A 16,300-nucleotide genomic window follows, 5' to 3' on the forward strand; every position below is an offset into this window, starting at 1 on the left:
GAGGTGACATATTTTTAGTGTCTCAACATGAGTCTGTGAAGTGCCTTGATTGCTTGGGCTTTTTTTCCATATTGGACAAAAGAGCAAGCTGGAATTAAAAGGGAGGCTTGTGCTTTCTTGTTCTGAGAGTAAGAAGCAATAATGTTCTTTCTTTACAAAGCTGTAGGCTGTATAGGGTTTGAGCAACTAGTTTATTTGGAAAAACTATTCCAAAGCCTTTATCTGGAGGGATTTCATTTGGGAGGAGAGGGAGAAGTGTTTTGTTTTGCAGGCTGTTTTCCACACTTTGTGGTCTTTCATTAGATTATAAGGTGGATACATACTACTTACAATGTAGGTGTGTTATCTAAGCGATGCAAGCAGAAATTAAAATCTAGATTTATGCTTTTCCTTCACAGGATCTTCCTGAGTTCTTTGAAGATAACATGGAAACGTGGATGACAAATTTTCACAGTCTCTTAACTTTAGATAATAAACTTTTGCAGACTGAAGTAAGTACTGCATAAACCTCCTGGTTTGCATCTGTGTAGTACAGAGGGAGAACTTAGGTCTAACTCTGAACAATGCAATGTTTCCTTTGCTGGGTAAACAAAGGAATAGAATGATGATAAGGAGATGGGGTTTAAGAGGAGTTGCATTGTCTAAATTAGAGGTCCAGTTCTTGAAGCTGTATCTCAGTTACAGGTATACCCAGCTGTGCATGGAAAGCAAATTACAGATGCTCATCAATGAGTAGATTCTTTAAGGGACTTCTGCTGGAGTAACGTGGCCTTTAGAGTCAGAGTACTCTCTGGTTTTCTGTGTGTTTCAGGCTTTTCAATGCACTGTTTTAGAAAACCAGGGTATCTTTAACTTGAAACAGTTGAACATAGAAGGCATGGCATCCTTAAGCACTTCAGTTTAGCATTTTGTCTAGTTACAAGAAATAGTAATTTTACATGTGAAAGATGATACCAGGTCATCAAAGCTCAAATGAATTTTGTGCAAGCTCTCTCCATTTTAAATGTCTTCGAGATGCAGTAAAATAGTTTGCCACGTGGTGGAGACAAATCAAATCTATAAGCCTCTTTACATAAGGAGTGTTAAGTGTATTCTGTGCTAGAGTTTCACAGTTGTTTCAGTCTAATGCTGCTGCTGAGAGAAGCTTTGCTGCTCTTTACTCTTGTGTCTGTGGGCTATTTCCCAGCACAGGCATTTATGCAGCTGTGTGCTGAACTGAGTCAGGAAGTGGTAGGCATTAAAATTGAAAAGTGGGGACTGGGTGGAGACAGAACTGGGGCAGTGTTTGGTTGGTTGGGGTTTTGTTTGTTTTAATTCCAGCTCAGTTTCCCAATTCACTTTTCTTTGTGGTTCCATGACCATTTGTGCTGGTATGGGGAATGGGACTACTTTTACAACTACTCCCTTTTGAAGTAGCAAGATACAATGTCTTCTAAGCATATTGTTTTCAGTGCCTTGTGTTGTCTTTTTTCCCTGTTAGATTTGTAAATTAATTTCATGTCAAACTGTATCAGGTCTAAATGATTTAAAGTGCATAGTACTTTCATTAGAAATGTAGGGATGATTTATAACTTGCAGTGTAGTTCCAGTATACTTCAGCAAAATACTGTAATTGAAGGGACGTGAGAGGGATTTCTTTCACCCATTTAGAACAAGCTAAATTAATAGCATAAATACTTCCTTCAGATATGTCTATACTTTTATGTTGAGTTAAATTTTGGATGTTTTAAGTTGTTAGTTTTGTTTTTTGTGAGGATGAAGAGGAAGCTGGATTACTGGAGCTCTTGAAATCACAAATTTGTGATAATGCTGCTCTGTATGCCCAAAAATACGATGAAGAATTCCAGCCCTACCTGCCACGTTTTGTGACAGCAATCTGGAATCTGTTAGTCACAACAGGCCAGGAAGTGAAATATGATTTGGTAAGTTGTTGTAAACTGATTTTGTTAAGTCTAATAGTGAATTATAAGTTGGTCAGACATGCTAAAACTGTATGTTCTGTTTGTGTCGTTCTAGCTGGTTAGTAATGCAATCCAGTTTCTGGCCTCTGTTTGTGAGAGACCCCATTATAAGCATTTGTTTGAAGACCAGAATACATTGACAAGCATCTGTGAAAAAGTTATTGTTCCCAATATGGAATTTAGAGGTAACTGTTTGAGACTTAAGTTTTCAAAGACACAATAGTACCTAACTGCAATTATGATATGTTGCTTTGCTGGACTAAGAACTGAGGATTACCTCTTGTGTACTTTAGTATTAGATTCAAAACCAAGTTTCTGTAACTTACTGCTGTCCTAAGTAGAATTGTGTGAATATATCTAGTAATTTTTTTGTCTTACTTTTCGGTTTGAGATGCTAGTGTAGGAAATGTAGGTTGTGTACCACTAATAACTTTTCATGCTTAACATTTGTATCAAGGAGTATAAATAGGTGTGGATATTAAGCCTACTAAATTGTAACATCTATTTATCCAAGCTTGGATGGGGTCACATTGATCCTAATATATAAAATGCAGTGAAAATACATTGCAGTGATAGAAACTTCCCTCTTTCTTAAGTCTTTGAGCCAGGAATCGTCTTTAAGTACACTTTGTGTTGAATATGGCTTACCTCTGTTTATCTGTGCTTTTCCTGATTTTTAAATCTGGAATGAGTCAGCTCAGGAGTATGAAAGACTAATTTGTGAGGCAGCAGCAAGCTAAACAGGCTAGTCTGGATCCTTCTGATTAATTTGTATTAGTGCTATAGAAAAGTACTTGGAAGAAATAGCAAGTTGATGGTAATACACCTTTTTATCATAAAAAAACCACTAGAGACTTCAGTATTTAAATCTCTGCATTTTATATTTTCAGCGGCTGATGAAGAAGCATTTGAAGATAATTCTGAAGAATATATAAGAAGGGATTTGGAAGGATCTGGTAATCCACAGATTTATACTAAGAATACTTGATCTTTAAATATAGCTCTGAAGAGTTGAAACAATTTACTGAAGCTTTTATAATTGATTTTTTAAATTGGGAATGTTCCCCCCGCCTTCTCAAAGAGATTTTATCCAGGTTTTGATCAAGTCTGCTGTCACGATTTCCCATCACAGTGTCTTTTCGTTTTGAGCAATGTTCCTATAGGGTTTTTTCCTTAATTGGATTGGTATGTCTCCAGCGCTGCACACGTTCTCATTTCAGCAAATATAGCCTGTAAGTCAACACGGAATAGTAGCCACAGTTGTGTATTTAGTTCCTATGCATAGAGTTTTAAATAACATGGAGAGACTGTGCCTGTATTTAGTAGTCTCTCATGTTTAACTGAAATTCTGACTGGTGTTGCATGCAAATCTGTGATCAAGCCAGCTGGACACCAGCCAGCCCTTGTACACAGGCACTGTGTTCAAACCAATACAGTAACCACCCTGAAAGCACACTGCTGTGCTGAGAGAGCTACTTGATTTTATGATTGTAGCTGTCTGGGCTTCAGCCAGATCAGAGCACAAACGAACTAAATCTTGGTCTGTGTGACAGTTCTGGATATGCTGTTCTGTGCTGCTCATGGTTTGCTGAGCAATGCTTTTACATTAATAATCTTAGAAATAGATTCTTAAATCTATTAAGATGAATAGATATATGCATGCAGGATTAGCTCCATTTTAGGTATTTGTGAAGCTTTTATTTGTCAGCTACTTCTGCTGTTAAGAGAATTGAGGCAAGAAATATTTGTGTTCTTCAGAGGTAAATTTAGAAGTGTCCTCTGTTGCACTTAAATTGTCTTGCTTTATTTTCCTTCTCTCCCTTCTGTTAGTACACTGTAGTAAAGGCCATCTGACTTTTTTTTTTTTTTAAGGCATTTTCACAGATTTTTTTTTTTTCTTTTCAAAAATACACTGGTTCAGTGTGGTGGGCCAGCAAAAGGCACCACTCAGCAGCTTGCTTATTCCTCAACCTGCTGCAGTGGGATGTGGGAGAGAATACGAATAGTAGAAGTGAGAAGACTCCTGGACAGAAATTAAGACAGTTTAAGTGAAAGAAAGAAGAAGAAAAGACATGGGGGGGTGAGGAAGTCTATGACTTGCTGCCTCGACTGATGCCCACCCTGCCCCTGAGCAATGGCTACCTCCCCAGAAACCATCCCCGCTCAGTTTTTTATTGATGAGCATGGTGTTACATGGCATGGAATAACCCTTTGGTCAGTTTAGATCAGCTGTCCAGGTTGTGTCCCCTTCCGACTCCTTGCCCTCCCCCAGCCTACTTGCTGGGAAGGCAGAGCAGGGAAACAGAGAAAGCCTTGACACTGTGCGAGCACTCTGTAGCAACAGCCAAAACACTGGGGTGTTACCAACAGTTTTAGTCGCCTGCGCAAAACACAGCACCATATGGGCTGCTATGAAGAAAATTTAACTCCATCCCAACCAGACCCAGTACATTCTGGTGCATGATTGTCAAGATTAAAAGCCTGGCCCTGCATACCTGTGGAAACATTCTTTAGAGGGCAGTAAAACCTGTGAACACACAGGCAGTATTGGTGTGTGTCCATTCCTCTCTTTGTTGTACAAATAGTGCCTGTTACGATAGTAACAGTCTTTTTAGTAAAAGACTTAAAAATGTGTTGTTATGTATCAGCGTGGAGGAGTGCAATAATTAACATAAGGTGTGGCTGTGGTTTGAGAATCTGTATATTGTGTGTTATGTTCATTACTATGAAAAGCTGTATACTTATAGCTGAAGAATCTTTGGTTCTTATGCAGATATTGACACCAGGCGCAGAGCAGCTTGTGATCTGGTCAGAGGCTTGTGCAGATTTTTTGAAGGACCTGTGACAGGGATTTTTTCTGGCTATGTTAATTCTATGCTGCAAGAATATGCAAAGAATCCGTCTGTCAACTGGAAGCACAAAGATGCAGCTATTTACCTTGTTACGTCTTTGGCATCCAAAGCTCAAACACAGAAGGTACTTGCACATTCTATTCATTTTAATCCATATTCATTCAAATATTACAGTGTGCATTGAGGACTGTTATTCGTTCTATGCTGCTTCAGAATGGCAGTAACTGTGTTTCTAGTAGTTTAATGTTGATGAGACTGAAAGTTGCCGATTATATAATCCTGTTACAGTTATTAATTTGTTGGTGTCTGATCTTCAGATTGGCTAAAGTCAACAACCATTTGTGACCATTTGGTGGGTCGTACTAGCATATATGAAGCAGTTATACAATGCAACACAATTAGCTTGGGTCTAGAACCTCTGAACTTTTAGATGGTACTGAGCCAGAGTTTGCAAGCCGTGGAAGGCCAAATTTAGCTTTATAGGAGATGATTGGAAGTGTTAAGCAGACTAGAAGGAAAGTGACTCTTACAGTTCTTGTCATTATGTTTCCTGTTATTTGTGTGTTTATGATTTGGAAATGGCATGTGAATTATAATGATGGTTGGAAATGGATCTCATTATCTGTTTGAGAGAAAGTAACTAATTGGCTTGATACACTGAAAAGCCACACCTGAGCTGAACAGTATTTGGAAACAGTATCATTGTATCAAATGTTTCAGGATAGATCTTAATACAACAGTTAATCATAGAACCACAGCATGGTTTGGGTTGGAAGGGACGTTAAAACTCATCCAGTTCCAACCCCCTACCATGGGCAGGGACACCTTCCACTAGAGCAGCTTGCTCCAAGCCCTGTTCAACTTGGCCTTGAGCACTGCCAGGGATGGGGCAGCCACAGCTTCTCTGGGCACCCTGTGCCAGCGCCTCACTACCCTCACAGGGAAGAACTTCCTGATATCTAAATCTCCCCTCTTTCAGTTTAAAGCCATTCCCCCTTGTCCTCTCTCTTAACAGGCTCTTGTAAAAAGGCCCTCTTCAGGTTTCTTGTCAACCCCTTTAAGCACTGGAAGCTGCTCTAAGGTCTCCCCTGGAGCCTTCTCTTCTCCAGGCTGAACCAGCCTGGCTCTCTCAGCCTGGCTTCAGAGCAGATCATCAAATAATACCAAATAAAATAAAGTTTTTAAATGTTATTACAGTTCAAATCTCAGTGGCTTTACAAGACAACTTTGAGACAAACCTAGTAAAACCTGTTACATGGCATCGTTACGCAGTTTTGCTGAAGGTTATCAGTCTTTTCCTGAAACTCCAGTTACGAACCACTGCACAGCAGTTGCTAATAATAGTACTGTGTACTGGCAACCAGAGTCTTCCAGCAGTTAGTAAACTGCTAACTTGTACATCTTTCATTTTCTGTGCTGTTTAGTGGCAGACATGGGATAACATCACTTAGAACACTTGATAAATATCCACCTGAAAACCCTGTTTTAAAAATCAGTTGCATTTTCTGTAAGAGAAATCTTAAGTAGTCATTATTTTGTGGCTGTAATTCAGAATTGGAATCGGACTCCTAAACTTTCCCTTATTAAAAGGCCTATCATAAAAAGAAGTGTCAAGTTAATAAGATGCTGATATTTTCTACCTAAAATTGTGGTTGATTATTACTATGCTGTATGCTGCTGTTCCTCAGCTCAGAGTTGATAACCTTGAACCTCAGTAGTGCTACAGCTGAAACCTAGACACTGAAAACGTTAAGAAAAAGAAATTGGGTGGCTCTCCGTCATAAACGCAGTTTGAACAAGCTCATCGCATGCATGCACACTTTAGATTTCTTTTCCTATTCCTTTTTATGTGCTTTTAATTAAACTAGCTGAATGTCAACATCTAAAACCAGAGCTGGTTTGTTTTTTGCTTTTTTAGCATGGAATAACACAAGCCAACGAACTTGTAAATCTGACAGAATTCTTTGTGAATCACATTCAACCTGACTTAAAGTCTGCAAGTGGTAAGTCTGTGTTAATTTTGAGACGGCATTTTTTATGATACAGCTACAGTCTTGACAGTGACCATTGTTTCTTGAAGCTCAAGAACTCCTATCTCAGCATAATCTGAGACAGAAGGCTGTGTCACCTGGCACACAGAAGCAGTTCAGATTTGTTTGGCCAGCAGTGAATGAGCTTTCAAACAAAGGTGGATTGCCACATGCTATCTTCAAGATCAGAGCATGCACGCACATGGTTGCTATTAGCTACGTGTTTGAACTAATTGAATCAAAGTGATTTGATTTCTGTATTTGAGACTAGGGCAAACTTCTGTGCTATACAAAACCCTGAATATCATCCCATATTGATGAGCTTATGGATGTCTAGATTTAAGCCACATGATTTATTTTATGCCTCAGCAATTATCTTATATTTGGAACGTAGTGGGTTGTCTTGGAATTTGTAACTGGAGGCTAAAATGGGAGCCAGAAGGGGAAATGTCATGTGAAAATGTTGAACTGTACACTTAATGGTACTAGGGCATGATTTGTACCTAAAGCTGATACTTTGTCAAACAGTGCCCATATGGAAATGCTGAAACTAAGCAGTGTAGGAAAACACTGTGTGTATTACTTTTTAGGAGAAAAGTCATGCCTTAATGTTACCTCTCTATATAATATATGTTCAGTAGGCACATATATATGAAAGTATCAACACAATTCTTGTATTTTTCTATTGCAGTGAATGAATTCCCTGTGCTAAAAGCAGATGGTATCAAATATATCATGATTTTTAGAAACCAAGTAAGTTTCTTCTTTACTCTTATGATAAAAACATACTGTAGTTTGTTACTTTATACTTGCCAAGCCTAATTTATCTTACTTGGCCATATGTTAACTCAACAGGTGTTTCATAGTCATATATAACACTTCAAGATGCATTTTTAGTTTTGAAAGTGAATGATATTGTTATAAATATCCAATTAACATGTAGTCTGTATGCTATCCATATGCTGTGAGAGCACTGAACATCTTAGCGTGCTTAGTTCTGTGACACTCAGACTTTTCCAAGTGAATGTTAGTCTAAATATACTTGATTGCTCGTATCATTGCGGTAGTTGTTAAACAGAGCACAGCAACTTTGTGCTTTTTTGATTTGTGAGATGCAGTGAGAAAATGTAATTTTAAATGGTAGATTACCTTTATTCATCTCTTATGAAATATCTGTAGTTGGTTGGGTTTCTTTTAAGCTTGATTTTTTTTTTTTTTAATTGCCTGTAACAGTAAAATGGAAAAAGAAATATACATTTGGAATATACGCATTTACTGTTGAACAAATGTAACATTAATGTTCGGGGGAAGTACACAGGCAATGACAGAAATAGGTACCTCTTGGTTGTCAAGGTGCAATTTAGCAACTGGAGGAGCCTTCTAAGATTTCTTCCTTTGCCAAGCTTTCAGTTTGTAGCTGATGAGCTCAGTGTGGTTATGCTCTAGTGTTGAACCATCTGTAGTTTTATGTAACATATGTATAATTTGTTGCTATATTTTTGTAGGTACCTAAAGAACAACTGTTGGTATCTATTCCTCTCTTAATCAATCACCTTCAAGCAGAAAGTATTGTGGTCCATACTTACGCAGCCCATGCTCTTGAAAGACTGTTTACCATGAGGGGGACAAATAATACTACCCTGTAAGTTTTCAAGTAGAAATAAGTTCACTGCTACACAGGTTTTGTCCGTAAGAACAGAGAAATATCTACAGGGGATCTTTTATTTCTTAGTATTACAATATTGTAAAATGCTTGAAGTTTGTGAATATATTTCATCATTAAAGAGCTGTGTTTTACTTAACAGCATTACAGCTGCAGAAATGGCACCATTTGTGGAAGTGCTATTAACAAACCTTTTTAAAGCACTGACACTTCCTGGCTCATCTGAAAATGAATACATTATGAAAGGTAAATGCTTTGTGGTCTGCAATATAAGAGTAACTTTTGTTAACTTGAGGTCAAGGCTTATAGTTACAGGCTGCTGAGATTTTTCTTTGAGAAACCTAATTTATACAAACATGCTAAAGAGTTTTGTGCAGCCTACAGTTATTTACCAGCCTGTATTAACTCATCTTTGACTGAATTTATGGTACCAAGGTGAAACACTAAACATAACTGTGTTGTGGCAAATTATTTCTCAAATGGTATTCTCTGTAGTCAGTACTGCTACCTGAGCAGCGTCAGTAGGAGATCCGAGTGAGTTATGGCTAATAGTATGCCAAGATTTGATACTTGCCCAAGATAAATGATGGTCTGTGCAAAGTCGGTTAATCTTCTGTGCTCTGTCTGTAGAATGGGGATAATGAGGTTTTGCTTTATCCTTTGTCATGGTTATAGATTGATTGTTCTTGCAGCAAGTGCTCTTTTTTATTGTACCTAATTCCTTGGGATTCAATTTAATAGTAAAAGGGAAAGGATTTAGGCATATGATGGATGGCAGAAGTGTATGTTTGTCTTCAGAAGATAATACTGTCAATTTATTTGCAGCCATCATGAGGAGTTTTTCTCTGCTACAGGAAACAATAATTCCATACATCCCTTCTGTCATCACACAGCTTACACAGAAACTGCTGGCTGTCAGTAAGGTAAAGAAACAGGCTAAGCAAAATGTTCACTTTTTAACTTTTAGAGCAGTCTTTCTAAAGACTTATGTATACCTTGTTGTTTGTGTTCTCTTAAAATACTGTTCAGTGTTTTCTGGCTAAAATAAGTTAAAGCAGCCTTCCAATGAAGTACTGTCTTCCTTCTGGGACATACTTTCAAGTCATTCTTCCCTTGCTCATCTGAAATTTGGAAACAGCATATGAAATCCTTTTCATATGAAATCTAGCATGAATGTTTGCTTGTGCAGAGGTCACTGTTGCAATGATCTGTCATTCTCACAGTTCCTTTTTCCTTTGTCCGTGAAGCTTCTGAGCTGAATATTAAATTTAGGCACTGAAATGTGGCATTAAATTAAATAAATTGCCCTCCTACTTTTGGTGGGTAAAATTCTTAGTTTAGTTTTTTTGTTCAGACTGGACTCATAGTCTTCAATGTTGATGTTAGGGAATGCTTTAGAATATCAACTATCCAAACCCCTTCTGTGTACAGATTAAACCTCACTGCAGCATGTAAGAAGTGTTCAACAAAGGTTTGACTAGACCCAGGACTGAGAAATAACTTTTCAGGTTTTGTGTTGTGATACTTTTAAGTGCTTGCCAGTTTATGTCGAGCTTCTGAAAAACTCTTGGTGTCTTTAAAATATTTATAAAACACACCCTTCCTTTATGCTGTAGAGGTTTATGTTTGCTTTTATGTAATTAATTTCATTAGCATATTAAGTCATAAATATCCTTATTCCTAATTGCTAACGTAGAATTCAGTTGAAGTCAAAAATGTATTTTGTGAAATAAATGACTTGGCTGCAAGTTTGGGTTGATTTCTCTTTATGACTTCTTTTTAGAATCCAAGCAAACCTCACTTTAACCATTACATGTTTGAGTCAATATGCTTGTCGATAAGGATAACGTGCAAAGCAAACCCTGATGCAGTTGGAAGCTTTGAAGAGGCTTTGTTTATGGTTTTCACTGAGATACTACAGAATGATGTGCAAGGTAAATTAAAATCTGTAAGTGCTTGTGCTCTCCCTCTGCTATAATTGATTGCTATGATTTACCTCATGGCAGATTTTCTGTAACACAGGAAATTCAAGTGAGAACACAGCATGTTCATAGCCACTTCTATGAAGCATCTGGGTTGTTCTGTAGGGTATATCAACTCTATTAACTTCGTAAAGCAGACTACTTTAAAAATACTTAACAATCACTGCTCCCAAACTTTTTGTTATTCTTAATTATTTTGCCTTATTTCTAGTAGTTTGTTTTCCGTGTTCTGCTGAAACATTAGCAAAGAGAGGAAATAGAAATTGTATATATACAACGCTTGCAAATTTTGGGAATGTTTATAGTTGGGAAGTGATACATTTCTCCAGGGCTTTATTTGGTGAAATCTTTGTGTTAATATCATAAAACTGTCATTTCAGTCGATAGATCTGTGGTTCCCAGGAATCGACAGTGACCATATTTGCTGAATTTGTAAATGTCATCGTTTCTTTTCCAGAGTTCATTCCATATGTGTTTCAAGTGATGTCCCTACTTCTAGAAATGCATAAAAATGAAATCCCAACATCTTATATGGCATTATTTCCTCATCTACTTCAGCCAGTATTATGGGAAAGGACAGGAAACATTCCTCCTTTGGTCAGACTCCTGCAGGCTTATTTAGAGCGGGGTGCCAATACAATAGCAAGTGCTGCTGCTGACAAAATTGTAAGTTGGACTGATTTAGTCACATGTTGATTTAAGATTTAAAATTATGAGGCCCTATTTCCTTTAGTGACCAGCCGGATTTGAGCAGAATTTGTGCTTGTACTTTAAATGAATGGTGCTTATGTGGAAATACAAAACCCACTGTGTGTGCAGGCTTTTTTGGATGCTTTTTTGTTATGTGGATGAGGTAAATCCTGGACTGTCGTGCTTTTGCCAAGTAGAATGTAATATTCCTGCACATAGTTTTTGCAAGCAGGAAGGTTTCCACAGTTTTCCCATCTCATTTATTGAACTGTGTATCAGGAAAGCTCGTAGAGGTTCTGTTCAGAACAGTCTTGAGTGAGTGAAGAGGAGCCAAAATATTGGGAGATCTGAGGATTACTGAATTCAGTGGGAGATTTATTCTGCATACTTCTGTTACTTCTGCTGCATGATCTGCTACAGTCAGACTTGATTAGACCATGCCATTGATGAAGCAGACATGTGTACTCAAACTGGCTTTGGTGTTCATTTGATCAAGGTTAATCTTAATGCTGAAAGCAACATCACTTGGTCCTGGTAGAAATCTGTCTCCCATGTCCTTAACTGCAGAAACAAAATCCTGGTTTAGGTTATGAAAGCTTTTGCCTTGGTGTATGTCTTAGATGGCAAAGGCCAACTTTCTGATAGGTCACATACGAGGAACTGTTGCATAGAGTTTTATATTTGCTTTGTTTACAGCCTGGATTGTTAGGGGTGTTCCAGAAGTTGATTGCCTCTAAAGCTAATGACCATCAAGGATTCTATCTCCTAAACAGTATCATAGAGCACATGCCTCCGTAAGTATGAGTTGAAATTACATCGAAAACTAATTTCTACAGAGTTTAATGTATGGTATGTTTGTACACTTCATGGTTAATGTTTAACAACTGAAAAATGACACATCAGTAAAATAGATTTGTTCAATTGTATACATGTTTTCTGTGAAGTGACATTAGTAAAATCCTAGTATGAATTGAATAACTATTCTTTTAAATTTCCAGTGAATCAGTTGACCAGTACAGGAAGCAGATCTTCATTCTACTATTCCAAAGACTTCAAAATTCCAAAACAACAAAATTTATTAAAAGTAAGTTCCTTGCTATATGAAAAGCTTCAGCAGTTTAGAACATGCAGCTGTACTCAAGAAGTATCCTGTCATGTCCTGTGACTATGTAGATGGAGGAATGCTAGTGACTTCTAACATCAGTGACTTGGTTCAGCTTACTTGTGTAATCAAGGGTGGCATGTAGGGCAGTTGACACAGCAGGTGTCACTTATTTCATGAAAACTGAAGGAATGGAACTAAAATATGGGAAAAGACTTCTGTTTTCCTCTTAACTTTCTTACTCTGTGGTATCATCAATTTTCTGGTAGTGTTTCCATTTTAATATTCCACTAGTACCAGCAGGTTCTCACACAACACAGTCATATAGTCGTATTGACCAGATTTCTTTTGTCATGTACAGTTGTGTGCTATTACTGTTAAATACTTTATCCATTTGTTTCATCCTACCTTAATATTGCTTAAGTTATGATAAGGTTTTATATTAAGCTAGCAAAGCTGAGATGAGTGATTGAAATACATATACTGGTTATTCCAGCTTTAACAAGAAAACTATTGTCATACTGATTAATGTGATGATACTATCACTACACAAATTACACAATGTCTATTACTTAATCCTATTACTTAATGCCACCTGATAGCAGCAAGAATGATAGGATTGCTTTTAATGGTCTTCCACAAACAGAATTTAAGTGGTGCTGTTAATGCATTGCATCTGCACTTTGGTACAAAGGCCAAGCAAAGCGATTCACAACTGATCTGAAAAATTGCATTACATTATGTTTCTGGCTGAAAGTGTTGAAGAGTTTTTTTGGTCAAAATTGTACATGGCTTTCCTAATGCTTTATAGTGGCTCTAAGGGGAAAAAGACTGAATCTTGACTTAGTTGTCTTGCAGTATGTGAAGAGATCAGCAGGTTTTAGGCAGATTTCAAGGTAGCAAGTTAATGTACTTCACTGCAACCAAACATTTCTAGACTGCTGTTTCTGTCCCCTTGAAAAACTTGAGTGTATTTTGCTGCTTACTCTAAAGCTGTTCTTCTGCTTTTATGTTGAGTTTTAATTTGGCCTTTCTCTTGTTACAGGTTTCCTAGTCTTCATTAACTTATACTGCATAAAATATGGGGCATTGGCTCTGCAGGAGATATTTGATGGCATCCAGCCAAAGTTAGTATGAGTATCTTTTTAACTGAAGTCTGCTGTGTAATTTTTGTCTGTTAAAGTAGGAAACAGTTCTCAGATAAAATTGCAACCTGCTTGTTGCTAATTTGACTGACAAAATGCTGCTTTAGTGTGGTTGTCTTGCAATGTTTCTGATATGCTGCCCATAGATCCTTGTTAATAGTTCAACATATTAATCTCCTAAGCAAGTTACAAAAAGCAGAGTCATGGCTCTATTCCTTTCCCTTTGTGAAAAGTTTCTATGTTCAAATTCCTACTAGGCATCCACTGCCGCAGGGCAGCATCTTAACAAATGATCTGGTTTTCCCTTTTCCCTAGGGATTCATATTGTTTCTGGTTTTCTTTTTCTCCTTAAGACTGATAAGACTTCGTAATACTTGTTCTTTTGATGTCACAATAGGATGTTTGGAATGGTTTTGGATAAAATTATAATTCCTGAAATCCAGAAAGTTTCTGGGCAAGTTGAAAAGAAAATCTGTGCTGTTGGCATTACAAAAATACTAACAGAATGTCCTGCTATGATGGACACCGAGTACACCAAGCTGTGGTATGTAGAGCACTTCTTCAGGTTCTGTTAGTTGAGGCTATTTGAGGTTTTGAAAATGTAAGCTAGCATCAAAATAAGTTCTTCAAATAAACTGCACTGTGATTTCTTCACCCCTGCTATTGTTCTGAGGCTGAGTTTCGGGCTTTTCATATTGCTTCCTGTTCTTCTGGTCAGGAGACATGACAGAGGCACAGCAAGATCTTAGCTTGAAAGCAGAATTTTGGGGAAAGCTCTCTGGAAATACTGTGTGGCTGTCTGGGATGTCAGGCAGCCTGGATTTAGTGACAATAATTGCATCCCTGAACTGGAACTTTATTTTCTAATGTACTAAGAGAAAAGATATAATCTGGAAAGTAACTTTTTAGGTATCCTTCGTGACAGTTGAACCTGATAAATAAATACATTGTTCCTGCTTTCAATAGGAGCCTACATTATGCCTGTAAAATACAGATTCACAATGCTTCTAGCTTAGCTTACAATTTCTTTAGCTAAGCAAGTACCTGCAAGGACTAAATTGTAATGGGTTCCAAGTAATTTGAACATTCTTGTAAAATACCCGCTGTCCTAATATATTTTAAGCACTCTAATTTTATCCTCCCCTCTTCCCATGAAGGACTCCTTTGCTGCAGGCCCTCATTGGCCTCTTTGAACTGCCTGAGGATGACACTATCCCTGATGAAGAACACTTCATTGACATTGAAGATACTCCAGGATATCAGACTGCATTCTCTCAGCTAGCCTTTGCTGGAAAAAAAGAACACGATCCTGTAGGTCAAATGGTGAACAATCCTAGAATCCATCTGGCACAGTCTCTTCACAAACTGTCTACAGCGTGCCCAGGCAGGGTAGGTGACTTCTATACATGCATGCTAATGCTGAATTTTACAGAGAAAAAAAAGTCTTTTTGATAATGGGTTACTCTTGCTGATTCTTGATAATCACCAAAATGAAGTACATCATAACCAGAATGCCAGGTGTTGCTCTCTCTTACTCTGTACAGGAATATAGCTTTAGTAAGGCTTTTTCCCTAGTAACCTTAGGTCATATTTTCACATTACCTAATTTAGCAATAAGCTTAAGTATGCCATTTCTTAAATGGAAATTGGTCCACTTTTACATAACTAAGACTTCTCTCCAGTTCAGTTGTATGCACTTGGGAAATTTTGGGCAGCTCACATTCAGTTAAACCATTTCAGTTTGCAGTTAACTGTTTAACCGGAGGCATCTTTGTTTTGTTCAAGATTTTGGTAAGTAAAGATTGCCAGAGAGATCTGATGTTTGCTTGATCCAAATATCTGCTTTAATAACTGAAGGTTTTCTTTACTCTTCATTTGGATTTGGTTCAGCTAAGTAGTACATAAAACTGTCAGCATCAGGAATTGTGATTCCAGCAACTGCTTTCACAGTGAAAAACTGCTGCTCTCAGAATGTCACTTGACTTCATACTGTATGTTGACACACTGATTAACAGGCTGTAGCAGTAGTTTAATGTATACACACATTGACACTTCTGCTCTGTCGTATGTTTTAAGGTTCCATCAATGCTGAGTACTAGTCTGAATGCAGAAGCGTTGCAGTATCTCCAAGGATACCTCCAAGCCGCAAGTGTGACACTGCTCTGAGTTGCATATATTCCACAAGCAAGATCAAAAGCGGTTTTGTTATACAGAAGGTTGATACTGACTTTTTTTTATAGCAGAGCTCAGACATAATGAAAAATGCTACTTGAAAATGTATTGCAGAATCCATCTTGTACAAGACAAATGTGGCTTTAAGCTGAAATTGAAAGAATGTGGTGGTTTGTGTACTCATAGATAAAAGGCGGCTAACTTTCATTCCCAGTTTAATTTTGAAGGGAATAGTCATAGTGGTTTGTTATGGGATTTGTTTGCAATCTGCAGTGTTTGGATAACATTTTGCAATGTATGGAGAGCACTGGCTGTAGAAACTCACTTTGGTCACTAAAATTCCTTTTCATTTTGATGTTGTTCTTTGTATTTCTTTTGTCTTTCCTTAAACTTTATCTAAATTGTGAATAAATAAGAAGTACTTGTTTAAAATGCCTGTCACTGTGCGCTTACTGTTTCAGAAGAATGCAGTTGGTTTAAAAGAGAAGCTAATGTTTTAAACTTAGAATTTAAGACAGTGGGACTGTGAGGATTTTCCTTAATCTGTTAAGTAATAGTTTAAATACATTGTAGGATCATATGGAGCAAATCTTAAACTTTGGCAGAAGATCCAAAGCTATTATCGCTCTTGATATTCACCAACAGGTGCACCCCTTCTCCTTTGAACAAGATATGTCAGTGGAGTGCAGTAAAAGCAAGTAAT

The 16,300-nt window shown here is 37.5% G+C and overlaps 1 protein-coding gene across 2 annotated transcripts in view; it reads left to right on the forward strand.

The window, feature by feature from the left end:
• CSE1L (chromosome segregation 1 like) overlaps positions 1-16,029 on the forward strand; it is a 24,820-nt gene extending 8,791 nt beyond the window's left edge. For both annotated transcript variants that reach the window (XM_065691717.1, XM_065691718.1), the window contains exons 8-25: positions 399-491; positions 1,755-1,922; positions 2,017-2,146; positions 2,852-2,917; positions 4,735-4,937; positions 6,732-6,816; positions 7,535-7,596; positions 8,349-8,485; positions 8,649-8,752; positions 9,332-9,429; positions 10,290-10,440; positions 10,946-11,154; positions 11,875-11,972; positions 12,177-12,262; positions 13,326-13,407; positions 13,823-13,969; positions 14,583-14,814; positions 15,502-16,029. In XM_065691717.1, the coding sequence (XP_065547789.1) occupies positions 399-491; positions 1,755-1,922; positions 2,017-2,146; positions 2,852-2,917; positions 4,735-4,937; positions 6,732-6,816; positions 7,535-7,596; positions 8,349-8,485; positions 8,649-8,752; positions 9,332-9,429; positions 10,290-10,440; positions 10,946-11,154; positions 11,875-11,972; positions 12,177-12,262; positions 13,326-13,407; positions 13,823-13,969; positions 14,583-14,814; positions 15,502-15,591 (2,241 nt within the window). In that variant the 3' untranslated portion in view covers positions 15,592-16,029. The remainder of the gene's footprint in view (positions 1-398; positions 492-1,754; positions 1,923-2,016; positions 2,147-2,851; positions 2,918-4,734; positions 4,938-6,731; positions 6,817-7,534; positions 7,597-8,348; positions 8,486-8,648; positions 8,753-9,331; positions 9,430-10,289; positions 10,441-10,945; positions 11,155-11,874; positions 11,973-12,176; positions 12,263-13,325; positions 13,408-13,822; positions 13,970-14,582; positions 14,815-15,501) is intronic.
• The last annotated feature ends 271 nt before the right edge of the window (positions 16,030-16,300 follow it).

Source organism: Lathamus discolor, chromosome 11, assembly GCF_037157495.1.
Source record: "Lathamus discolor isolate bLatDis1 chromosome 11, bLatDis1.hap1, whole genome shotgun sequence".
NCBI classification, from domain to species: domain Eukaryota; kingdom Metazoa; phylum Chordata; class Aves; order Psittaciformes; family Psittacidae; genus Lathamus; species Lathamus discolor.